The 27,789-nt window shown below is 41.9% G+C and overlaps 1 protein-coding gene and 1 pseudogene across 3 annotated transcripts in view; one reads left to right on the top strand and one right to left on the bottom strand.

Moving 5' to 3' along the window:
- Positions 1-24,668, top strand: LOC115157928 (vitellogenin-like; annotated as a pseudogene).
- Positions 24,669-25,012: 344 nt separating this feature from the next.
- Positions 25,013-27,789, bottom strand: part of LOC115157927 (afadin- and alpha-actinin-binding protein) — a 42,027-nt gene continuing 39,250 nt past the window's right edge. Inside the window, exons 11-14 of one of the 3 annotated variants that reach the window (XM_029706274.1) lie at positions 26,885-27,058; positions 26,639-26,756; positions 26,256-26,406; positions 25,013-25,971 (exon numbers count right to left, since the gene is read on the bottom strand). In XM_029706274.1, coding sequence (XP_029562134.1) covers positions 25,836-25,971; positions 26,256-26,406; positions 26,639-26,756; positions 26,885-27,058 — 579 coding nt within the window. In that variant the 3' untranslated portion in view covers positions 25,013-25,835. The remainder of the gene's footprint in view (positions 25,972-26,255; positions 26,407-26,638; positions 26,757-26,884; positions 27,059-27,789) is intronic. The other 2 variants (XM_029706276.1, XM_029706275.1) reach the window with 2 other exon arrangements.

The raw sequence follows: 27,789 nt of genomic DNA, 5'->3' as shown, positions 1-27,789 counted from the left end.
ATGAAAGCAGTTGTCTTTGCACTGACTCTAGCCCTTATAGGTGAGTACATTTCAGATGATTTCAGACTTTCTTTTTAGATCATATATTTTTTTAAGGAATGTAATTTTGCCATTCTGATTCATTTGACATAGTTGCAAGTGAATGCAAACTGAATAATGACTTTTTCTTTCCATCATATAGCGAGTCAACATGTTAACTTTGGTAAATTATGCTACATTACAACCTTTTACACATTTTAAGCCCAAGACAGAATTTTTGAAAATAAATGTACACATGACTAACAACTCTCTAAATTCTTGTTTACAGCCCCTGCATTTGAAGCCAGTAAGGCCTATGTGTACAAGTATGAGGCACTGCTCCTGGGCGGTTTGCCTGATGAGGGTCTGTCCAGAGCAGGAATAAAAGTAATCAGCAAAGTTCTCATCGGTGCAATTGCCCCAACTATCTACATGCTGAAGGTATAAAGCTACACATCAAGTTCACATACACAACATATCTAAATGCATTGTCCACTACAAAACTAATATTTTAACATTTTAGCAGACACTCTTATCCAGAGCAACTTACAGTAGTGAATGCATACATTTCATGCATTTTTTATTTAGCAGTGCCCCCCCGTGGGAATCGAACCCACAACCCTGGCATTGCAAACACCATGCTCTACCAACTGAGCCACAGGGATATATTGATATCCCCTTGTAGCTTGTGGACCCTGAGATCTTTGAGTACAGTGGCGGCTGGCCCAAAGATCCTTTCGTCCCAGCTGCAAAGCTCACATGAACCCTGGCTGCTCAGCTCTTGACTCCAATCAAGTTTGAGTATGCCAATGGTGTTGTAGGTAAGGTATTTGCCCCCACTGGTGTCTCTGAAACAGTGTTAAATATCCATAGAGGTATCCTGAACATCCTTCAGCTCAACATCAAGAATACACAGAACGTCTATGAGATGCAGGAGGTAAGACTTGCATCTTTTCATATTCACATATGTATCTTTCTGTCACGTGTGCTCCCTCTCCGGCCTCTAGGTCACCAGGCTGCTCGTTATGGCGCACACCTGCCACCATCGTTACGAGCACCTGTTTGTCATCAGACACACCTGGACTCCATCACTTCCCTGATTACCTTCCCTATATATGTCACTCCCTTTGGTTCCCTCCCCAGGCATTATTGTTTCTGTGTCATGTCTGTGCGTTGTTCGTGTTTCTTATTTTGTATTATGTTGTGTTTATTTATTAAAACACTCAATCCCTGAACTTGCTTCCCGACTCTCAGCGCAAATCATTACAGAATAATGCCTCACCTAAGGGAAGCATCAGAGAGTGTTTTTTTTTCTTCTTTTTTTTTCGGTGGGAATGACGTCGGGTCCGGGAGCTGCTACAGGCTCTCATGCCTCAATCGGCTCGCAGGGCTCCCCTGCCTCAACCGGCTCACTGGGCTCTCCTGCCTCAGCTGGTCTGTCAGGTTCCCGCATTCCAGCCACGACAGGTTCCCGCGCATCATCAGGGGTGACCGGTCCGCTCCTGATCCCCGGAATCGTCCCTTTGGTTGGCGTCCTGCGGCTGGAGCCGACCGCGACGGGGAGGGGATACTTTCACATGTGCTCCCTCTCTGCCTCTAGGTCACCAGGCTGCTCGTTATGGCGCACACCTGTCACCATCGTTACGCGCACCTGCACATCATCAGACTCACCTGGACTCCATAACTTCCCTGATTACCTTCGCTATATACAATTGAACTCAGACGTTTACATAAACCTTAGCCAAATACATTTAAACTCAGTTTTTCACAATTCCTGACATTTAATCCTAGTAAAAATTGCCTGTCTTTGGTCAGTTACGATCACCACTTTTATTTTAAGAATGTGAAATGTCAGAATAATATTAGACAGAATGATTTATTTCAGCTTTAATTTCTTTCATCGCATTCCCAGTGGGTCAGAAGTTTACATACACTCAATTAGTAATTGGTAGCATTGCCTTTAAATTATTTAACTTGGGTCAAACATTTTGGGTAGCCTTCCACAAACTTCCCACAATAAGTTGGGTGAATTTTGTCCCATTCCTCCTGACAGAGCTGGTGTAACTGAGTCAGGTTTGTAGGCCTCCTTGCTCGCATACGCTTTTTCAGTTCTGCCCACAAATTTTCTATAGGATTGAGGTGATGGCCACTCCAATACCTTGACTTTGTTGTCCTTATGCCATTTTACCACAACTTTGGAAGTATGCTTGGGGTCATTGTCCATTTGGAAGACCCATTTGCGACCAAGCTTTAACTTCCTGACTGATGTCTTGAGATGTTGCTTCAATATATCCACATAATTTTCCTCCTCATGATGCCATCTATTTTGTGATGCACATCAGTCCCTCCTGCAGCAAAGCAACCCCACAACATGATGCTGCCACCCCCATGCTTCAAGGTTGGAATGGTGTTCAAACATAATGATGGTCATTATGGCCAAACAGTTCTATTTTTGTTTCATCAGACCAGAGGACATCTCTACAAATAGTACAATCTTTGTCTCCATGTGCAGTTACAAACCATAGTCTGTCTTTTTTATGGTGGTTTTGGAGCAGTGGCTTTTTCCTTGCTGAGCGACCTTTCAGGCTATGTCGAGATAGGACTCGTTTTACTGTAGATACAGATACTTTTGTATCTATAGATACTTTTGTACCTGTTTTCTCCAGCATCTTCACAAGGTCCTTTGTTGTTGTTCTGGGATTGATTTGCACTTTTCGCACCAAAGTACATTCATCTCTAGGAGACAGAAAGCGTCTCCTTCCTGAGCGGTATGACGGCTGCATGGTCCCATGGTGTTTACACTTGCGTACTATTGTTTGTACAGATGAGCGTGGTACCTTCAGGTGTTTGGAAATTGCTCCCAAGGATGAACCAAACTTGTGGAGGTCTACAATTTTGTTTCTGAGGTCTTTGCTGATTTCTTTTGATTTTACCATGATGTTAAGCAAAGAGGCACTGAGTTTGAGGGTAGGCCTTAAAATACATCCACAGGTAGACCTCCAATTGACTCAAGTGATGTCAATTAGCCTATCAGAAGCTTCTAAAGCCATGACATAATTTTCTGGAATTTTCCAAGCTGTTCAAAGGCACAGTCAACTTAGTGTATGTAAACTTCTGACACACTGGAATTGTGATACAGTGAATTATAAGTGAAATAATCTGTATGTAAAAATGTTATGAAACATTACTTGTGTCATGCACAAAGTAGATGTCCTAACCGACTTGCCAAAACTATAGTTTGTTAACAAGAAATTTGTGGAGTGGTTGAAAAATAAGTTTTAATTACTCCAGCCTAAGTGTATGTAAACTTTCGACTTCAACTGTATGTCACTCTCTTTGGTTCCTTCCCCTGTCGTTATTTTTTATGTGCGTTGTTCGTGTTTCTTATTCTGTATTATGTTGTGTTTATTTATTAAAACACTCACTCCCTGAACTTGCTTCCCGACTCTCAGCGCACATCATTACACTTTCCATTATTAATGTCTGATCTTCAGTTATGCTCTCATTTGTTTTACCTAGGCTGGAGCTCAGGGAGTGTGCAAGACCCACCTTGTAATCAGTGAAGATGCCAAGACCGGGCACGTCCATTTGACCAAGACCAAGGATCTGAATCACTGCCAGGAGAAAATTATCAAAGAGTTTGGTCTGGCTTACATGGAGAAATGTGTTGAGTGCCAGCAGGTAGGAGCCAATGTTACTAGTGGTTGGCTTAAGTGGAAATCACTACAGATATTCTAGCCCAATAACAATATCACTAACAATATGTTAACAACTACATCATGAAGCCCACTGCCACTGGTGCTATCATCATGGAGGCCACTGTTACTGAGCTCCATCAGTTCTCACCTTTCAATGAGATGAATGGCGCTGCCCATATGGAAGCAAAGTATGTTCACTGATTTGTAAAATAATAGAATGTTATATACTGTATACAGCAGCAACAATTCTTAATGACCTTAAATTGCCTGTTTAGACAAACCTTTCATTGAGATAAAAAAGACCCCAGTTGAGCCTATCAAAGAAGAATATCTTCACCGTGGATCCATTCAGTATCAGTTCGCCACTGAGGTTCTCCAGACACCTATACAGCTCCTTAGAATCAGCAACACAAGTGCGCAGGTACAATGACAACTAGTAGTCTCTTTCTCTGAGTTACATTTTGAGTAGTGCTTTCTCAAATTATATTCCTGATAATGTTAGAAAAATATAAATTCCTTCTGTTGTCAGATTGTGGAGATTCTGAACCATCTGATCGAATACAATGTGGCTAAGGTCCATGTCGATGCCCCTCTGAAGTTTATTCAACTTGTCCAGCTCATGCGTGTGGCCAGCTATGAAAGTATTAAAGCCATCTGGAATCAGTTTAAGGCTAAGCCAGCTTTCAGGTATTTTCAAATGATATTTTGTAAAAAAATATAATTAACTTCTTTGGGATAGGGGGCAGTATTTTCACGGCCGGATAAAAAATGTATCCGGTATCCGGCATAGAATATGCATATAATTAGTAGATTTGGATAGAAAACACTCTAAAGTTTCTAAAACTGTTTGAATGGTGTCTGTGAGTATAACAGAACTCATATGGCAGGCAAAAACCTGAGAAGATTCCATAAAGGAAGTGCCCTGTCTGACAATTTGTTGTCCTTCTGTTGCATCTCTATCGACATTACAGCATCTGTGCTGTAACGTGACACTTTCTAAGGCTTCCATTGGCTCTCTAAAGCCGCCAGAAAGTGGAATGGGGTGTCTGCTGTCTCTGGGCAAAGTACAGCAGCAGAGTTTGTAAGTGGTCAGCCTGGGGACAGTGAGACTGGAGCTGCGTGGTCACCAGAACTCGTCATGTTTTTCTTTGCCCGGTTGGAATATTATCGCTATTTTACGAGAAAAATAGCATAAAATTTGATTTTAAATAGCGTTTGACATGCTTCTAAGTACGGTAATGGAATATTTAGATTTTTTTTGTCACGAAATGCGCTCGCGCGTTACCCTTTGGATAGTGACCTGAACACACGAACAAAACGGAGGTATTTGGATATAACTATGGATTATTTGGAACCAAAACAACATTTGTTGTTGAAGTAGAAATCCTGGGAGTGCATTCTGACGAATAACAGCAAAGGTAATCCAATTTTTCTAATAGTAATTCTGAGTTTAGGTGACCCGAAGTTGGCGGATGTCAAAATAGCTAGCCGTGATGGCCGAGCTATGTACTCAGAATATTGCAAAATGTGCTTTCGCCGAAAAGCTATTTTAAAATCGGACATAGCGATTGCATAAAGGAGTTCTGTATCTATAATTCTTAAAATAATTGTTATGTATTTTGTCAACGTTTATCATGAATAATTTAGTAAATTCACCGGAAGTTTGCGGTGGGTATGCTAATTCTGAACATCACATGCTAATGTAAAAAGCTGTTTTTTGATATAAATATGAACTTGATTGAACAAAACATGCATGTTTTGTATAACATAATGTCCTAGGAGTGTCATCTGATGAAGATCATCAAAGGTTAGTGCTGCATTTAGCTGTGGTTTTGGTTTATGTGACATATATGCTTGCTTGGAAAATGGCTGTGTGATTATTTTGGTCTATGTACTCTCCTAACATAATCTAATGTTTAGCTTTCGCTGTAAAGCCTTTTTGAAATTGGACAATGTGATTAGATTAACGAGAGTGTTATCTTTAAAATGGTGTAAAATAGTTGATTGTTTGAGAAAATTGAATTGTGGTATTTTAGTTGGTTTTGTATTTCGCGCCGTGCGATGCCATTGGCTGTTGGCTAGGGGTTCCGCAGGCGGAACGGGGTTCCGCTAACGGAACGTCTGTCCTCAACAGGTTAAACAAAGACACAGGCGCAGAAATGTAATGTGACGGTACTAAAGTGAACCATTCATTTTTTCAGATACTGGATCCTGGATGCTATTCCTGCCATTGGAACTCCAGTTACTTTGAAATTCATCAAGGAGGAGTTAGTGGATGGTCACATTACTATTGCTGAAGCTGCTCCAGCTCTGGTGGCCGCTGTGCACATGGTCACTGCTGATGTGGAAACCGTCAAGCTTTTTGAAGTAGGTACACCTTACAATTAGGTTTATTCTTGAATCCTGGTTAAGACTGAAAACCATCCTTTCTGCACCATCAGACCCTAGCTTCAACCACAAGATTCCGGTAAACCCAGTTCTGCATGAGGTTGCCATGCTTGGTTATGGTACCAGGATTTCCAAGTACTGTGCTGCATATCCCACCTGCCATGCTGACTTTTTGAAGGTAAAATATGTTTCCCATAATCACATCACATCCAGTTATTACTTATTAGATGAGAATTAAACTCTTCGTGGGTCTTTCAACCTCCACAGCCCATCCACAATCTTTTTGTTGAGGCTATTGCTAAGAGAAACTTTGAGGAAATTGCAATGCCTCTGAAAGTTTTGGGTAATGCTGGCCATCCTGCTAGCCTTAAGCCCATCATGAAGCTCCTGCCCGGATTTGGAACTGCTGCTGCTACACTGCCCCTGAGAATTCAGGCTGATGCCATCTTGGCTATGAGGAACATTGTCAAGAAAGAGCCCAGAATGGTGAGCATTCCTCCTCTCTTCCAGTTCACATAACCACATCTTATGACATGTTAACAATCCCACCATTTTATCATCGGGTGTTTTAGATCCAGGAAGTTGCTGTGCAGTTGTTCATGGACAAGGCTCTCTACCCAGAGCTCCGTATGATTGCCACTGTTGTGCTTTTTGAAACAAACCTCCCCATGGGTCTGGTAACTACTCTTGCTGATGCAGTGACAAAGGAAGCCAATCTGCAGATGGCTAGCTTTGTCTACTCTCTCATTAAGTCGATGACCAAGAGCACCGTCCCTGACTTTGCCTCAGTGTAAGAGCACGCTTCAATTTCTCAATACGTCTTCTACATTTGCATCGGCATTTGAATCTAATTGCATTGCATTTTAGTGCTGCTGCCTGCAATGTTGCAGTCAAGATCCTCAGCCCCAAATTCAACAGACTGAGCTTCCGTTTCAGCAAAGCCACCCACCTGGACAATTATCATTGTATGGGCATCATGAACTGAACTATAATCTCAATAGTTTCTCTTTCATATGTTGGATTAATTATTATTTTCTTTCTTCAGATCCTTTGATGAATGGTGATGCTGCCAGTGCTTTCTACATCAATGATGCTGCCACTGTTTTGCCCAGAGCTGTTGTGGCTAAAGCCCGCACCTACTTTGCAGGAGCAGCTGCTGATGTTCTGGAGGTAAAAACGGTTATTCAAAACTACTTGAAATTATAAAGATTTAATGGTTCCAAAACCCACTTAACTTTGCAAGCCTAATCTTTGTTTCTCAGATTGGAGTGAGAACTGAGGAAATCCAGGAGGCTCTTATGAAAATGCCCAAGGCTCCTGAAAATCTTGACAGGATCACCAAGATGAAGCGTGGCATTAAGGCTGTAAGTATCAAGGATCACTTAAAGCTCCAATGCAGCTGTTTTTTTTTATCACAATATCAAATAATTTATGGGTAACAATTAGGAACCTTACCACAATTAAAATTGTCCACAAAATAACTTTTTTTTAAATACATTTTTCAAGCACGAATTTTGCTAGGACTGTCTATGAGTGATCTGAAAGAGGAGTCTAATTGGAGCATTCTAGCTGTTATTGGGAAAGAGGAGAATCATGTTTTTGACTGCACTGCCCCTTTAATCTCACAAACATATCTCTAAAGAATAAATTATTGATTATATCAATGATTATATGACATTGTGTTTTCATGATTATATTTATATGTTTTTTAAATGAAGTAGATCAGTCAGGTTTGCTCTACAAATCTATCCACAGCTGTCTGACTGGAGGTCCTTGCCTTCAAGCGAGCGTCTGGCTTCCGTGTACATGAAGTTCATCAAACAGGCAATTCATGTATGTTGTATACTCCTTTATCGTCAGGAAAGCTGGAAATTCTTAGATTCAATGCAGCTGTTTTTATCTCAATATCAAATCATTTCTCAGTAACAATGAAGTACCTTACTGTGATTGTTTTCAAAAAGAAATTTCTCAAGCAAAAATGTTGCTAGGACTGTCTGATTGGGGAGGGAAAAACTACCTGTAAATGGCAGAGAGGTTTGGAACTCTCTTATTGGCCTATTAACTCATTTACCGTATGGTGATGTCACCAGGCAGGCAAACTCCATCCCACCAAAACAGGCTAAAATTTCAGTTGGACTTTTCAAACATCTCTTACACTAAAATAATTTTCACAGTATTATTCCAACCTCAGTGTGGAAATATATATAAAACACAGGAAAATCATGTTTTCAGTGCACTGGACCTTTAAACCTCTTTCACATTTGTCTTATGTCATCAAAGCTAGGTAGCTGACCAATGTTTTTTTTCTCTACAGCTTGCAACTGGACCTGCTTTTCAGGCAGAGGCAAAGAATGCCGTGAGAGCACTGCTGTCTGGAGTTGCTTTTCAGTATGCTAAGCCATTGCTGGCTGTCGAAGTGCGTCACATATTTCCCACTGCTGTTGGTGTGCCCATGGAGCTCAGCTTCTACACTGCTGCTGTTGCCATTGCAACTGTCAGTGGTAAGTTCTCAACAACAAGAATGCAATGCAGCAGTAATGCTGGGTTTCAGTCTCATTGGCTGTATTTCTCCATTCCCATTTTCAGTCAAAGCCACCATGTCTCCACCTCTTCCTGAAACCTTCCATGTTTCACAGCTCATGAAGACAGACATTCGGCTGTAGGCCGAGTTCACACCAAGGTACATACTTATAAGCTCATGTTCACACCGAGTGAAATTAATCACATCATTTTTACTGATGAAAGGGGCGTACTGTTGTTTTAGAAATTAACTGTCTCTTCCCCTTTCAGCATTGCAATGCATACATTTGCTGTGATGGGAGTGAACACTGCCTTCATCCAGGCTGCTCTTATGGCAAGAGTTGAAGTACACACAATTGTCCCTGCCAGATTCACAGCAAAACTTGACATGGTCAAGGGCAACTTCAAGATTGAGGCTTTGCCTGTTCAGATAATTAATCACATTGTATCTGTACAGTATGTAGCTTTTTCTAGAAGAGGTAGTACAATTATTTTACTAGCATTACATATTTTACGGTTAAATTGAAAGAGTATGTTTATATTGTCTCCCACTGCTACAGTGTTGAGACACTTGCGTTGGCAAGAAACGTGGAAGACCTTGCAGCTGCGAAATTCACACCAATGATTCCTGCGGCCAAATCTGTAACACAGTTGTCAAGGGAGAAATGTACATCTAAGATTGCATCCTCCATGATTGGTAGTTTGGTAAGTTGAATATGATATTTTGACTTTACTGCAGACATTACTTCTTGTATTTATGACCTCTAAACTCTTATGTTTTGTCATTTTGTTTTCAGTCAAGATCATCTGAACTCATTTACAATGATATGCATTACAACTTCTTACCCAAGAAGGTGAGAGCCATTAAAGCCCAAGTGGAGAAGAAAATGTGTGCTAAATCTAAATTCTTTGGAATCAAGGCATGCACTGAGATGGAATCTCAGAACGCTGCCTTCATCAGAAACTCTGCTCTCTATGCACTGATTGGAAAACACTCAGTCCTTGTTGATGTGTCACAAGGCAAGATGTAGTAAATTCATGATTTATATCCAATACACAACTATCAATACAACAAGATCCAATTACTTTTAAGATAATATTTATTATTATATCTATTTATCTTTTTGGGCATATTTCTGGTCCAGTCATTGAGAAAGTAGAAATTGAAGTACAAGTTGGACCTAAGGCCGCAGAAAAGATAATCAAAGTCATCACCATGACAGAAGAGGAGGAAGCTCCAGAGGGAAAATCTGCCCTGTTGAAGCTCAAGAAAATCCTGGTACCTGGTCTGAAGAACAGCACCAGATCTTCCTCCAGCTCTAGCAGTTCTCGCTCTAGCCTTCGTTCCAAATCCTCCTCTTCCTCCAAATCCTCTCCTTCTTCTCGTGCCAAGAGCAAGATCATTGATGTGAATGCGGCCCCAATCAGCAAGAGGTCTAAGAAAATCCGTAGCAGCTGCAAGAGCAGCAGCAGCAAAAGCAGAAGCAACAAATCAGTTAGCAGCCGCTCTTCCAGCTCCTCTAAGTCTAGCTCTTCCAGGTCCAGCTCTCGCGCTTCCAGCTCCCGCATCTCAAGGGTGAGGCAGAACTTCCAAAACATTTTATTGAAATACAGTCAACTGAAAAAGACAAGCATTTGCCTAAACTACTCTATTTTGACCGCTCTTTCTATTACAGCAGGAAGTCTATGACATGAAATTTGCCAAGAACCACATCCACCAGGTAATGTTCATGTAGCGCATAACAATATTGCCAGCTATTAGTGATGCTTGGTTATATTAAACCTGAGTTGGTATGCTTCTTTTGCTGACAGCATCCAATCTCTAAGGCAAGAACCTCCAGCATAAAAAGCGCCTCCAGCTTTGAGGCCATCTACAAACAGGTGAAACTTTAATTTTACAACTAAGGCTGTGTATAATGAATCTCTGTTGGTGTCAATAGGAGAGAATACAAGGATTAATTAACTTTAACAGTGTCTTTTCAGGCCAAATACCTTGGCAATGCTGTTGCCCCAGCAGTGACCATCATCATCCGTGCAGTGAGAGCTGACAATGAAGTGCAGGGATACCAGATTGCTGCTTATTTGGACAAAGCTAATTCCAGGTTGCAAATCATCCTGGCTAACCTTGCTCTCAAGGACAACTGGAGAATTTGTGCTGATGGTGTTCTTCTAAGCAACCACAAAGTTAAGGTAAGACTAAAGGCCATGTCTCCAATGCCACTGTACTGGAATGTCGCAGTACTCCAGGTTGTACTGCTTGAGGTCATAACCAACATGATGAAAGAAACACTACTTTTATTTTTTGTCTCAGGCTAAGTTTGCCTGGGGAGTAGAATGCAAAGAATTTGAGACTGAGATCACAGCAGAGACCGGTCTTGTAGGACCAGACCCTGCATTCCGAGTGAAGCTGACATGGGACAAACTTCCCAGCGGACTGAAGCGCTATGCAAAAAAGTACAGTAGCTCACCTCATTATGAAGACTCATTTCTAGGCTTTACACTGTGCTAGTATTTACTAAACTGTGTGAAATAGTGTTTAATTAAGTACACTGCTCAAAAAATAAAGGGAACACTAAAATAACACATCCTAGATCTGAATGAATGAAATAATCTTATTAAATACATTTTTCTTTACATAGTTGAATGTGCCGACAACAAAATCACATAAAAGTAATTAATGGAAATCCAATTTATCAACCCATGGAGGTCTGGATTTGGAGTCACACTACAGGCTGATCCAACTTTGATGCAATGTCCTTAAAACAAGTCAAAATGAGGCTCAGTAGTGTGTGTGGCCTCCATGTGCCTGTATGACCTCCCTACAATGCCTGGGCATGCTCCTGATGAGGTGGCGGATGGTCTCCTGAGGGATCTCCTCCCAGACCTGGACTAAAGCATCCGCCAACTCCTGGACAGTCTGTGGTGCAATGTGGCGTTGGTGGATGGAGCGAGACATGATGTCCCAGATGTGCTCAATTGGATTCAGGTCTGGGGAACGGGCGGGCCAGTCCATAGCATCAATGCCTTCCTCTTGCAGGAACTGCTGACACACTCCAGCCACATGAGGTCTAGCATTGTCTTGCATTAGGAGGAACCAAGGGCCAACCGCACCAGAATATGTCTCACAAGGGGTCTGAGGATCTCATCTCGGTACCTAATGGCAGTCAGGCTACCTCTGGTGAGCACATGGAGGGCTGTGCGGCCCCCCAAAGAAATGCCACCCCACACCATGACTGACCCACCGCCAAACCGGTCATTCTGGAGGATGTTGCAGGCAGCAGAACATTCTCCACGGCGTCTCCAGACTCTGTCACGTCTGTCACATGTGCTCAGTGTGAACCTGCTTTCATCTGTGAAGAGCACAGGGCGCCAGTGGCGAATTTGCCAATCTTGGTGTTCTCTGGCAAATGCCAAATGTCCTGCACGGTGTTGGGCTGTAATCAAAACCCCCACCTGTGGACGTCAGGCCCTCATACCACCCTCATGGAGTCTGTTTCTGACCGTTTGAGCAGACACATGCACATTTGTGGTCTGCTGGAGGTCATTTTGCAGGGCTCTGGCAGTGCTCCTCCTGCTCCTCCTTGCACAAAGGTGGAGGTAGCGGTCCTGCTGCTGGGTTGTTGCCCTCCTACGGCCTCCTCCACATCTCCTGATGTACTGCCCTGTCTCCTGGTAGCGTCTCCATACTCTGGACACTACGCTGACAGACACAGCAAACCTTCTTGCCACAGCTCGCATTGATGTACCATCCTGGATGAGCTGCACTACCTGAGCCACTTGTGTGGGTTGTAGACTCCGTCTCATGCTACCACTAAAGTGAAAGCACCGCCAGCATTCAAAAGTGACCAAAACATCAGCCAGGAAGCATAGGAACTGAGAAGTGGTCTGTGGTCACCACCTGCAGAACCACTCCTTTATTGGGGGTGTCTTGCTAATGGCCTATAATTTCCACCTGTTGTCTATTCCATTTGCACAACAGCATGTGAAATGTATTGTCAATCAGTGTTGCTTCCTAAGTGGACAGTTTGATTTCACAGAAGTGTGATTGACTTGGAGTTACATTGTGTTGTTTAAGTGTTCCCTTTATTTTTTTGAGCAGTGTATATTTTCTGGGTGATTTACATTTTGACTGTCTCTCATCAAGCTGCCCACTCAAGAAAAAAACTTCAGCCTGTTTCAGGTTGCCAGTCAACCTACCAGGGTATTTACAAATAGCACAGGAAGGAAATCATCAACATGTATTGATCACATCTTTACTAATGCTGCAGAAATTTGCTTTAAAGCAGTATCCAAATCCATAGTATGTAGTGATCACAGCCATATCTAGGAAAACCAGAGCTCCAAATATAGTCTATAAGAGGTCATACAATAAGTTTTGTAGTGATTCATACATTGATGCAAATAATTTTTGCTTGTCCTTGGTGTGTAATGAGGATCATCCAGATGCTGCACTTGACACATTTATTAAATTGCTTATTCCAGTTAGTAATAACCACACACCCATTAAGAAAATGACTGTAAACACAGTTAAATCTCCTTGGATTGATGAGGAATTGAAAAATTGATTGGTTGAGAGGGATGAGGCAAAAGATAGTTCCCCCCAAAAATTGGCAGGCCAACTATTTGGCAAACGTACTGCAAATTAAGAAATCATGTGCCTAAATTTAAAAAAATGATATACATGAAACAAAGCTGCATGATATAAAGAATGATAGTAAAAAGCTTTGGAGCACCTTAAATTACATTTTGGGGAAAAAAGATAACTCAGCTGCATCATTTATTGAATCAGATGGCTCATTCATCACAAAACCCACTGATATTGCCAACTACTTTAATTACTTTTTCATTGGCAAGACAAGTAAACTTAGGTATGACATCCCAGAAACAAACGCTGACACTACACATCCAAGTATATCTGACCAAATTATGAAAGACAAGAATTGTACTTTTCAATTCCGTAAAGTCAGTGTGGAAGAGGTGAAAACATTGTCTATCACCAATGACAAGCCACCGGGGTCTGACAATCTGGATGGAAAATTACTGAGGATAATAGCGGACAATATTGCCAACCCTATTTGCCACATCTTCAATTTAAGCATACTAGAAAGTGTGTGCCCTTAGGCCTGGAGGGAAGCTAAAGTAATTACACTACTCAAGAATAGTAAAGCCCCCTTTACTGGCTCAAATAGCTGACCAATCAGCCTGTTACCAACACTTAGTAAACTTCTGGAAAAAATTGTGTTTGACCAGATACCATGCTATTAAACAGTAAACAAATTGACAACAGACTTTCAGCACGCATATAGGGAAGGACACTCAACAAGCACGGCACTTACACAAATGACTGATTGGCTGAGAGAAATTGATGATAAAATGATTGTCAGGGCTGTCTTGTTAGACTTCAGTGTAGCTTTTGACATTATTGATCATAGTCTGCTGCTGTAAAAAACGTATGCTATTTTTCTCATAAAAAAGCGATAATATTCCGACCGGGAGTCGTTGTTTTCGTTCAAAGAGAGAGAAAGTAAACATGGTGTCGGCTCGTGCACGCGCCTCCAGTCTCATTGTCCTCAGATCGACCACTTACAAAATGCGCTACTGTTTTTCAGCCAGGGCCTGCAAAGCCACCATTCATCGTTCTGGCGCCTTCTGAGAGCCTATGGGAGCGTTAGAAAATGTCACGTCATGCCAGAGATCCCCTGTTTTGGTTAGAGATGATCAAGAAGGCCAAGAAAAAGTCAGAGAGAGCGCTTCCTGTTTGGAATCTTCTCAGGTTTTGGCCTGCCAAATGAGTTCTGTTATACTCACAGACATCATTCAAACAGTTTTAGAAACTTTAGGGTGTTTTCTATCCAAATCAAACATTATATGCATATTCTAGTTACTGGGCAGGAGTAGTAACCAGATTTAATCGGGTACGTTTTTTATCCGGCCGTGCAAATACTGCCCCCTAGCCCCAACAGGTTAACTGATTTGCTTAATTAAATAATGGTTAAATATATATATATATATTTTATAATTATATTGGGCATAACAACAAAAAAATTAGAAATGCGTCCAACAAGTGTTTAGAGACACAATCTTGATGTAGTCATTGTGCAACAGTTGTTAAAGTACTTAATATGACATGTTGATTTGTTATTATGCATGCCTGGATCCTGGGAGTAGGGGAGCGTGTGTACTTACGTTTTGCCCTGCGTGCTCGTGCTCAAATAATTTTTATGCACTATGAGAGGTAGGCACGCTTTTTCTGTCGTCTTCAGAAAAGTTTGATTCTTTTAAGCACAGTCATACACACAGTGTTTTGTTCATGAATAATATTGCATATTTAGAGGTTACTCATAAGTGGATGGTATTGTTAAGATGCACTTGTAATTTTTAGGATGATATTAACATTCTGAATTCAACATGTGGTTAATAGCTAGCTAAGGTATTAGCAAGCTATTGTATGTGTGAACGATGGCTAGCTCCTCAAATGATCCCAGTCCCTTGTATTGTGCATCTGTTGTAGAAAGAGTCGACGATTCGCAGAACATATGTTCTCTACACATGTTTTATTTTCTTTTGGATGCAGGTATGTGGTTTTATCTATGTAAAATATATGTTATGTGTTGATGCATAATCAGGAGAGGCTGTGCTCATTTTTGTATTCTAAAATCATTTTGATGCACTATGAGAGAAAGAGGCGACGATTCACAGAACATATGTGCTCTACAAATGTTTTCTTTTCTTTTGGATGCAGGATGCAGAGAGTGAATTCTGATTCATTAAAACAACCTGATCTCCAAAGTCCACATCTATAGTCTCAATCAACCACACACAATGCACAGTTACAGCGGTGCAGTACAGCACCGGTTACATTGGTGCCTTCTAGACCCCGATTCATCGTTGATCGACGTCAGCTCTCTGCTGCTCTAGAGACTCTGTTTACATCTTTGAGGTACTCTTGCCGCCTTGTGGCAGAAAGTGGAACTGCAGCCAATTTTCTTTCCTGTTTATTTTTTTTCTGAAAAGATGTATTGAGAGAGCTGTTAATGGTTAACTAACATAGAAGTGTGTTCATCAACAGACATGTTAACATAACATTAGTGGTTTATTGGCATGGCATCTTATAGTGGTGATGATGAACACAAATTCACTGCTGGGAGGGGGAGGTTTTTCTCATACTCTGATCAAACCCCTGTAAAGCGTGTAGGTGCAGTAGGTTCCCCCATGTTTTGCTCCACAAAAAATATGGATGAAAGCTCTTCATCTAGTGTTAATCCAAATGCCACTGTAGATGGTCTAGCTGAGCTGGTCACTCAGCTAGCCCGGGAAATAGGGAGCTCCATTAGGGAAGAACTACAGAGTGGCAGGTCCAGTACTTATGAGCCACCAGTAAGTACAGAGAAGATAAGTGATCATCATTCAGAGTCAGTAGGATATATAGACCTCAGTAAAATTAAGTTCATCATGCAATCAGACATGAAGGAACCTCCTACATACAGAGGAGATGGTACAGACATGCTCCATTCATGAATGGGAGGAGTTGATGAGAATAAACTTGGGGAGGAAGGGATGTCCTGTTGGGGAACAATCGGATGAGATGTTTAGTCGATTATCTGGCAAATCAAGAGACAACTGTTGATCCTACAGAGAAGCCAGAGATTGTATTTGACATTCTGAAACAATTTCAGCAAATTGGCCTATTCATGCATTCCTTTGGCTGATTTTTTCAATACTAAACCTGTACCCGGAGAGGCTGTTATGGAGTATTGGGTTTGATTGAACAAGGTCGTAGATGTTGCTGACGAGGGCCTTAGAGATACGGTAAGAAGATTGACAGCTCCAACTCCGATGTCGTCAGGATGTTTGTAACATACTGCCCTGAGCCCAAACTGGCAGCAGTACTCCAATGCAAGTTTGCTGAGAAATGGACTGCGAGTGAAGTACAGGAGAGAATCTATGAACATGAATGCAGCAGGAAGGCCACCATTTGTCAATCTACCACTGTATCCTCAAAGCAAGTAACAGTACATCCCCAGAAAACTCAGTTTGAATGCGGGGTCAATGCTGGTGTGTGCAGTGACACATCTCTCACATCAAGCGCCAAACAACATGGGCAGAGTGCAAGTATCGAGAGACTCATTCACCTGCTTGAACGTACCCTAGAGAAGAGCATACCACCCGTTATGGTTTCACAAACACAGGCCAAGGCACCATCTTTCCCCGCCCGGCCCTTCAGGCGTAGGGAATGCAGGGTTTGTGGCTCAACAGATCACGCCACTGTGATGCACTGTAGACATGAGAACCTGTGCCTCTGGTGCTTTTCCCCAGATCATTGGAAGTCAAATTGTCCAAACAGGGGGAACGCTATGCCAATCCCGGTGGTGAGAGACGCCCACCACAACAGCAGAGAAACTCACCACAGCAGCAACCGTTAAACTGAAACACCCACAGGTGAAGGGGGAAATGTGGGTGTTCAACTGTCTGCCCCCAAGAAAGAATCTGATGATCTCGAGAAAACATGAGATTTTGTGCTCTGATGCGAAAGAAGGAGAGAAAATTGTTATGTTAGGTTCACAAGAGGTTGAGGCTTTTTCAGATTTGTTTTACACCTCTGTGTTTGTACACAGGAAAGTGCAGCTTAAGGGCATGCTTGACACTGGGTCTATGGCCTGTACATTGAGTGAACATGCAGAGCTTAGACTTTTGGAAGCAGGTGCCCTTCCTCAGCATTATCAGTCTCCTACAGAGTTAATGTTAGTGGGGTGTGGGGGGAAGAAGGCCTCAACAAAGTGTTTTTATCACTTGGAGATGCAAATCTATGGGATTGATGTTTACCTCTCTAGGGTAGGGGGCAGTATTTGCACGGCCGGATAAAAAACGTATCCGATTTAATCTGGTTATTACTACTGCCCAGAAACTAGAATATGCATATAATTATTGGCTTTGGATAGAAAACACCCTAAAATTTCTAAAACTGTTTGAATGATGTCTGTGAGTATAACAGAACTCAGCGCAGTACTCAGATTATTGCAAAGTGTGCTTTCCCCGTGAAGCTTTTTTGAAATCTGTCACAGCGGTTGCATAAAGGAGATGTTCATCTATAATTCTTTGAATAACAGTTTAATATTTTATCAACGTTTATGATGAGTATTTTTTTAAATTGTTGTGCTGATTCACCGGCAGTATTGGAGGCAAAATATTTTCTGAACATCACGCGCAAATGTAAAATGCTGTTTTTGGATATAAATATGAACTTTATCGAACAAAAAATGCATGTATTGTGTAACATGATGTATTAGGAGTGTCATCTGATGAAGATCGTCAAAGGTTAGTGCATAATTTTAGCTGGTTTTCTGTTTTTTGTGACGCCTGTCCTTACTAGGAAAATGGCTGTGTGGTTTTTCTTGTGTTGTACCTGTCCTAACGTAATCTAACTTTATGCTTTCGCTGTAAAGCCTTTTTGAAATCGGACAATGTGGTTACATTAAGGAGACATGTATCTTTAAAATGGTGTAAAATAGTCGTATGTGTGAGAACTTTGAATTATGAATTTGAATTTGGCGCTCTGATTTTTCACTGGCTGTTGAATAGTCGGACAATGTGGTTACAAAATGGGACAATGTGGTTACATTAACCTGTTAGGGCTAGGGGGCAGTATTTACACGGCCGGATAAAAAACGTACCCGATTTAATCTGGTTACTACTCCTACCCAGTAACTAGAATATGCATATAATTATTGGCTTTGGATAGAAAACACCCTAAAGTTTCTAAAACTGTTTGAATGGTGTCTGTGAGTATAACAGAACTCATATGGCAGGCAAAAACCTGAGAAGATTCCTTACAGGAAGTGCCCTCTCTGACAAGATCTTGTTCTTCTTGTCTCTGTTTATTGAAGACTGAGGATCTTTGCTGTAACGTGACACTTCCTATGGCTCCCATAGGCTCTCAGAGCCCGGAAAAAAGCTGAATGATATCGATGCAGCCCCAGGCTGAAACACATTTGCGCTTTTGGCAAGTGCTCTATCAGAGGACAATGGGCTTAGGCGCGTGCACGAGTGGACCCTGTGCTTTATTTTCTTTCGTCTATTTACCTAAACGCAGATTCCCGGTCGGAATATTATAGCTTTTTTACGAGAAAAATGGCATAAAAATTGATTTTAAACAGCGGTTGACATGCTTCGAAGTACGGTAATGGAATATTTAGAAATTTTTTGTCACGAAATGCGCCGTGCTCGTAACCCTTATTTACCCTTTTCGGATAGTGTCTTGAACACACAAACAAAACGTCGCTGTTTGGATATAACTATGGATTATTTGGGACCAAACCAACATTTGTTATTGAAGTAGAAGTCCTGGGAGTGCATTCTGACGAAGAACACCAAAGGTAATCAAACTTTTCTAATAGTAAATCGGAGTTTGGTGAAGGCTAAACTTGCTGGGTGTCTAAATAGCTAGCCCTGTGATGCCGGGCTATCTACTTAGCTTTTTGGTGAAAGCACATTTTGCAATATTCTATTTTAAAATCGGACATATCGAGTGCATAGAGGAGTTCTGTATCTATAATTCTTAAAATAATTGTTATGCTTTTTGTGAACGTTTATCGTGAGTAATTTAGTAAATTGTTAGTAAATTCACCGGAAGTTTGCGGGGGGTATGCTAGTTCTGAACGTCACATGCTAATGTAAAAAGCTGTTTTTTGATATAAATATGAACTTGATTGAACAAAACATGCATGTATTGTATAACATAATGTCCTAGGTGTGTCATCTGATGAAGATCATCAAAGGTTAGTGCTGCATTTAGCTGTCTTCTGGGTTTTTGTGACATTATATGCTAGCTTGAAAAATGGGTGTCTGATTATTTCTGGCTGGGTACTCTGCTGACATAATCTAATGTTTTGCTTTCGTTGTAAAGCCTTTTTGAAATCGGACAGTGTGGTTAGATTAACGAGAGTCTTGTCTTTAAAATGCTGTAAAATAGTCATATGTTTGAGAAATTGAAGTAATAGCATTTCTAAGGTATTTGAATAACGCGCCACAGGATTCCACTGGCTGTTACCCTAACGGTTGATGCCACACGGTCTAGGTTAGGCTTGCACAGATCGGGATGACCTCAGGAACGTTCCTGAGGTCGAATTGTGCTTCTAACCCTAATGGTTATCTTGCTGTCACCCAAAAGCACTTGAAATTTAGGGCCAGGCTTCATTTTAGGCCTACTTTTTCTCACGGTCGCTGCGCTTGGACCGAGAGAGCTACGGTCAAGCGGAGCATCTCGTTGAACTCGGCACAGCCTAGAGATAATGGTAATGCCATTGCAGGCTCTGTGTGTCTTTAAGCACCGCACTCTGTCACTCCATCCTTGCTGTATGTGTGTGTGTGTGTGTGTGTGTGTGTGTGTGTGTGTGTGTGTGTGTGAGCTTTCTGTTTGGAGAAATGACTGATTTATAGTTCATGAGGGTTGCCTAATCACACATATGAAGTTGTGGAAAGATCTGACCTTTTTAACCCTTCGAAACAGCCCCTATGACACCATTTTAAGGCACTTCTGGTTGACACAGGAAGCTGAAAGTGAACACATATCCTCCTTGGGTTAGGCTCTTATAGAATATTGAGTTTTAAGTCTTTACGTTAAGAACTGACTTATTTACAGAGGGCTGAACAAGTGTGTGTTGTTTCAGAAAATCACACAAAATCACAGAAATCTCACAGAGCTCCGAAACCCGCCTTAACAGATTCATCTGAACATGCTGCAACTGGATCTGTAACATTTTTGGAAAAGAAAAATCATTTTTTGGAAAATCACCAATTTGACATTGTACAATTTATCTTAAATGGCGATAGATAAATGTCTGATTCTTTTTTTCCTGGCACTGTAGGCTCATGTACTTTGACGTGAAGCGGTCAAATTAGCACTCTATTTTAATTTTTGACTTTTAATCCCAGAAAAATGGCCTTAACATGATGCCTTGTAATTGCAGTCGCTGTACTCATAATATACAGGAGAACGATTGCCTTACGGCGAGGATAGCTGGGTAATTTCAGTGTAGGAAAGGATAAAACAGCATCTGTGCCACCAGTAAGTACAGATAATAGTATAAATCCCCTTGCACGGTCCCCGCAGTCGGACAACTTTCTCATGGCTTCTGGAGGGAAATGCTGTAGGAATGCTCAACCGGTGTCGCTCATTGTCACGTCCTGACCAGTAATAGGGATTATTTGTTATTGTAGTTTGGTCAGGACGTGGCAGAGGGTATTTGTTTTATGTGGTTCGGGGGTTATGTGTATGTAGGTGGGTAGTTGTATTTGCACTGCTGTTGTTTAGCCTGCAAATCTGTTAGCTGTCGTTCTTTGTTTATTGTTTTTCCGTGTTCGCTATAATAAATATAATTATGAGCACGCAACCTGTTGCGCCTTGGTCTAATTCCTACGACAGCCGTGACACTCATTCAGCTGACAGAAACTTTCAACCGGTTCTCCCCATTAAGCAGCGAGTCGGAGTCAGAGGCCGAGCCTTCTCTGGTCTCTACACCTCCCGTTACGGGGTCTGAGACGCCGAAGCCTCCCACCATTAGCTCTGACAAATTGAAAACCCTAGTCATTGGCAACTCCATTACCCTCAGTATTAGACTTAAAACGAATCATCCAGCGATCATACACTGTTTACCAGGGGGCAGGGCTACCGACGTTAAGGCTAATCTGAAGATGGTGCTGGCTAAAGCTAAAACTGGCGAGTGTAGAGAGTATAGGGATATTGCTATCCATGTCGGCACCAACGATGTTAGGATGAAACAGTCAGAGGTCACCAAGTGCAACATAGCTTCAGCGTGTAAATCAGGTAGAAAGATGTGTCGGCATCGAGTAATTGTCTCTGGCCCCCTCCCAGTTGGGGGGAATGATGAGCTCTATAGCAGAGTCTCACAACTCAATCTCTGGTTGAAAACTGTTTTCTGCCCCTCCCGAAAGATAGAATTTGTAGATAATTGGCCCTATTTCTGGGACTCACCCACAAACAGGACCAAGCTTGGCCTGTTGAGGAGTGATGAACTCCATCCTAGCTGGAGGGGTGCTCTCATCTTATCTACGAACATAGACAGGGCTCTAACTCCCCTAGCTCCACAATGAAGTAGGGTGCAGGCCAGGTAGCAGGCTGTTAGCCAGCCTGCCAGCTTAGTGGAGTCTGCCACTAGCACAGTCAGTGTAGTCAGCTCAGCTATCCCCATTGAGACCGTGTCTGTGCCTTGACCTAGGTTGGGCAAAACTAAACATGGCGGTGTTCACCTTAGCAATCTCACTAGAATAAAGACCTCCTCCATTCCTGCCATTATTGAAAGAGATTGTGATACCTGTGATTGTGATCAGTGATTATTTAATTGACTATAACTGCCTTGGAAGTGAGGGATCTAACAGTAGCCCTATTTTGAGATGTAGGTCCGGGACAAGGTACCACGTCTGGTGAACAGGTCAGGGTTCCATAGCTGCAGGCAGAACAGTTGAAACTGGAGCAGCAGCACGACCAGGTGGACTGGGGACAGTCATAAGGCCAGTTAATCATGAGGCATGGTGCCAGGGCTCAGGGCCTCCGGTAGGGGAGGGAGAGAGTATTAAAGGGAGCATACTTAGATTTATACAGGACACCGGATAAGACAGGAGAATTACACCAGATATAACGGACTGACCCTATTCCCCCGATACAAACTATTGCAGCATAGATACTGGAGACTGAGACAGGAGGGGTAAGGAGACACTGTGGCCCCGTCTGACTATACCCCCGGACAGGGCCAACCAGGCAGGATATAACCCCACCCACTTTGCTAAAGCACAGCCCCCACAACACTGGAGGGATATCCGCAAAGCATCAACTTACTACACTGAGACAAGGCTGAGTATAGCCCACGAGCCCGGTAGCATTGCTTTTAAATTATTTAACTTAGGTAAAACGTTTCACGCTTTTCAGTTCTGTCAACACATTTTCTATGGGATTGAGGTCAGGGCTTTGTGATGGCCACTCCAATACCTTGACTTTGTTGTCCTTAAGCCATTTTGCCACAAGTTTGGAAGTATGCTTGGGGTTCCTGTCCATTTGGAAGACCCATTTGCGACCAAGCTTTAACTTCCTGACTGACGTCTTGAGATGTTGCTTCAATATATATGCACATACTTTCCCTTCCTTATGATGCCATCTATTTTGTGAAGTACACCAGTCCCTCCTGCAGCAAAGCACCCCCACAACATGATGCTGCCACCCCCATGCTTCATGGTTGGGATGGTGTTCTCCGGCTTGCAAGCCTCCCCCTTTTACCTCCAAACATAACGATGGTCAATATGGCCAAATAGTTCTGTTTTTCTTTCATCAGACCAGAGGACATTTCTCCACAAGGTATGATCTTTGTCCCCATGTGCAGCTGTAAACCGTAGTCTGGCTTTATTATGGCGGTTTTGGAGCAGTGGCTTCTTCCTTGCTGAGCGGCCTTTCAGGTTACGTCGATATAGGATTCGTTTTACTGTGGCTATAGATACTTTTGTACCTATTTCCTCCAGCATCTTCAAAAGGTCCTTTGCTGTTGTTCTGGGATTGACTTGCACTTTTCGCACCGAAGTACGTTCGGCTCTAGGAGACAGAACGCATCTCCTTCCTGAGCGGTATGACAGCTGCGTAGTCCCATGGTGTTTATACTTGCGTACTATTGTTTGTACAGATGAACGTGGTACCTTCAGGTGTTTGGAAATTGCTCTCAAGGATGAACCAGACCTGTAGAGGTATACAATTTTCTTTCCGAGGTCTTGGCTGAGTTCTTTTGATTTTCCCATGATGTCAAGCAAAGAGGCACTGAGTTTGAAGGTAGGCCTTGAAATACATCCACAGGTAAACTCAAATGATGTCAATTAGCCTATCAGAAGCTTCTAAAGCCATGGCATAATTTTCTGGAATTTCCAAGCTGTTTAAAGGCACAGTCAACTTAGTGTATGTAAACTTCCAATTACAAGTGAAATGATCTGTCTGTAAACAACTGTTGGAAAAATGACTTCTGTCATGCACAAAGTAGATGTCCTAACCAACTTGCCAAAAGTATAGTTTGTTAACAAGTGTTTTTGTGGTGGTTGAAATACGAGTTTTAATGACGCTAACCTTAGTGTATGCAAACTTCCGACTTCAACTGTAGCAAAGTTATCGTTATTCCTCATGTTATTATTTTTCTATACTTTGCTCTCTGCATTGTTGGGAAGTAAGTAAGCATTTCACTGTTAGTCTACACCTGTTTACAAAGCATGTGACAAATACAATGTGGACTGAATTGATTTGTCAGTACCTATTTCATCCAACGTACTTTACTCCTATAAAAAGGTTGGATGGGAACCTGGTTAGTCACTAAATTAGCCCAGTTAAAATGTTTTTAAATTGTTAAGTTAGTCTATCCAGCTATCTAAAGTTGGAGGTAATCATAGCCGAATAAACGACCGGGCACGTGCCAAGGGGCCCTGACATCCAGGGGGCCCCCATTGATTTTGTTCGTCACTCTCACTCAGATATCATGTTAACATAAGTCATGTAAACATTTTTAGAATTGCAGGAATTTAGATGTAAAACTAAAACATCTCCGCCCCACGGCAAAATGTGTAGAATTGCAGGAAATTCACTTTAAAACTAGGTGAAGTGCCCCCCAACCAAATGTCACCAAAAGGCTAGGGCTTTGAAATGGTACTAAAACATAAGCTAGAGAAGTTTTAAATCGCATGATTTTGGCACTCAAGTTTCAAGTTGTGGACTGGATGAAGGGACAGACCTGTTGAATCTGTGGAAAGGCTGATGGGGAAGTCAGACAGGAGTACGGAACACCCAGTGGCCGCCAGAGCCCAATCAGCTTTGCTCATTTCTGGGTGCTTTCTTCCGAGAACTGCCGTGATAAGTTGGGTAAGGCTTAGCCTACTGCCTATGTTGCATCACTTTAACAAATGTCAGTTAATTTAGTTAACATTATTACTGTACCTCTCTATCCCAGAATGTCACATGAATCCTGAGTCTGAAGCAGTTGATTGTTGATGGCAAGGAGTCCAAATGCTACTGTTAAGCCTGTCCTGCATTGTCTGCCTCCCCGTGAGGACCACCTACACAATTCCACTGCCTGCCAGTCAGTGAATCTAGAATTGACAACTGTTTTACTGAAGACACCATACTGTATGTGATGTATTCAATAAATACTGATTTCTTACTTTCTTTCCGATTACAGATTCCAACCTGAACCGCTCTGAAGGTCTGAGCAGCATCTATGATTAGAGTTTGGACCTGATGGAGAAGGCAGAAGCCCATGTGGCCTGTTGCTGCTCTGAGCAGTGTGCTTAGAGCTCTGGTGAAGCAGATACTATGTAACCTTTCTAACAGAAAATACATAATTTCACATCACTGAGATCTTGACCATTCAAATTGTAATAAATCCAACTGTGCATTCAAAGATGGTCTCTGATACATTATAGCCCTCTAACAACAGCGATCTAATGGCAATCACTTTTCATGGTGAATTGTAAAAGAAATCAATGCAGAAAATACTTTCAAAGTGATATATGCAGTTATAAAGTGCATCTGCCTCACTGTGACTGTCCCGTGCACTGCATCTACAACAATAAACACAATAGCCTTGAGCAATATTGTTTTGTCATCATCACAATCACTTCAAGGGGAAAGACACAGTTTAAATGTATTTATGAAATTGACAGAACTAATATATCTTATTGCCTTTGGTGTATCAGCAGCATTGAAATAAAAGTACATTCTAAGATGCTATCAAATATTTAAGGGGGAAACAATGTTGACCATGATAAATACATTACTGTCTTACAGAGTGCCTACGGATAAACATTCAACTTTATACTACATGACCTTAACAAAAAGGTAACACAACAAAGACATTTGACACAAAATATATACAAAACGACATCTATAAACACCAACATTACATTAAAAACCACACTAATTTGTCCCTGTCATTTACAATGAGCCACTCAGCAGCCAAAATATTATGGCTCTATCAAAACACAGACAGGGGCCTCGTCTGTCCGGTAAAATTATAGATTTTTATTTTATAAAGTTCTACAAACAAGAACTAAATATATTTTGTGTTTGGCGTTTCCATTTAAGTGTGTCTGACTACCTTTGATACTACACTTGATATTGAATGGTTTAAGAGCATGGATTGTCATGGGAAAAGACCAAGGTGTCTATCCCTGTGTTTAAATGGAGCCGTTTCTATCTCCCGTGAATGTGTATGCTCTGCGATTTGCTCCTCCATTCACGTGTCGGAGCTGGGCAGGAACGTCACCATTGCGAAGGATGCTGGAGTCTTGCTTTGGGTGGATTGTGCTTGGGCTGGAAAGAACATTTTACACAGCATTATGTCTTCATCCCCATTGAGAGCAAAGTCTTGAATTCTTGACATTATAGTTATTTAGCTAGCAGTTCCTCTAAACCAGAGCAACAAACAGTCAGTGCATACAGAGGACATCTATCTACATATGTATGAGACGGTTCCTTCAATTGACTTAAGCTCTGCTTTGTTAGTTTTCTTTTGCCATCTTTTGGTATTGCAATTGTGTTGAGTGCTGCACTGTAATGTGTACCTGTTACGAATATCTATATCATGTGTAGGTTACCTTTTTTCTGGGATAAGGCGGTGTGTGCGATACAGATCTGCCGTGGATGGCGTCTTCGCTGGGGAGGCTCTGGATGTGGAGAAAGCTGTGTGGGATAGTGATTTATTTAACTTTGCTGGAGTCGACACAGGCCTAAGCTCTGACTCAGCCCCTGGCAAAAGATATTAAATGAGTCATGATGTGTCAACAACCATACACAACACAGTTTTCATCAATTCCACCAATGTGCCCTACAGTAGACTTTCTCTTTTGGGAATTTCGGTGCAGGTTGCTTTATGAAGTGTTCAGAGACAAATGCGTTCTATTTTATTTGACTGATATGAAGGAAGAGCCATGTCCTCCAGCTTAGTGGTGATGGTATTCAGGAAGAGCTAATTACTTACATACTGATAAGGCACTTTGAGACTTTGACATCTGTGGTTTCATTTGGTCTCCAAATGGAGTCAAGTTTAAAAACTGATGTTTGAGCCATGTGGCGCGGTCCTCCTCAAATGCTTTTCTCTGCAGGACAAAGGTTTGACTATTAGCCTGAATAATTCACTTTGAAATAAAATAATTCATGAAATTGCAGTCATCAAATTTCCAAGTTATCTGCCCTCTTGTACACTCTCTGAAGAGACTCTCTGTACCTCGTGGCTCAGTCTTATGGCTGCCTCTGTGAAGATCCTCCTTTCCGTCTCAAAGTTCTTCCTTTTTTCTTCGAAGGACTTCCAATCCTCCTTGAGGCGCTCCTTCTCCTCCTGCATGTAGCAGTCGTTGAGCAGCGAGGCTGTCTCATAGTCACATGGGGAGTTCAGCTGCTGCTGTGAGAACAGAACACACAGAGCAGTGGAGACTGAGGATTAGGAGGGAGAATTACTGACAACTGATTCTTACTGACAACTGAGGTAGCAGTTCGTGACCTTGGGACTATAATGTTCTATCGGTGCAAAGCATAGTTCTGAGATGTGAAAACATTGATGCTTTAATATCCCAGATCTGCTTTCATAACCCATAAAGGTCCTAAAGTGCAGAGTATAAAAATCCTGAGACATTTATAAATTCCAGACTCACATTAAGCATCTCCAATCCAAAATTAAATCTAGAATCAGCTTCCTATTTCGCAACACACCTCCTTCACTTACGCTGCTAAACATACCCTTGTAAAACTGACTTGACTTCGGCGATGCCATTTACAAAACAGCCTCCAACACTCTACTCAGCAAATTGGATGTAGTCTATCACAGTGCCATCCGTTTTGTCACCAAAGCCCCATATACATCCCACCACTGCAATCTGTATGCTCTTGTTGGCTGGCCCTCGCTTCATATTTGTCGCCAAACCCACTGGCTCCAGGTCATCTATAAGTCTTTGCTAGGTAAAGCCCCGCCTTATCTCAGCTCACTGGTCACCATAGCAACACCCACCCGTAGCACGCGCACCAGAAGGTATATTTCACTGGTCATCCCCAAAGCCAACTCCTGCTTTGGCCGCCTTTCCTTCCAGTTCTCTGCTGCCAATGACTGGAACGAATTGCAAAAATCTCTGAAGCTGG

The sequence above is a fragment of the Salmo trutta genome, chromosome 22 (assembly GCF_901001165.1).
Source record: "Salmo trutta chromosome 22, fSalTru1.1, whole genome shotgun sequence".
In the NCBI taxonomy this organism is placed as follows: domain Eukaryota; kingdom Metazoa; phylum Chordata; class Actinopteri; order Salmoniformes; family Salmonidae; genus Salmo; species Salmo trutta.
The sequence above is the reverse complement of the archived record's forward strand: the minus strand, read 5'-3'. Positions and strand labels throughout refer to the sequence as shown.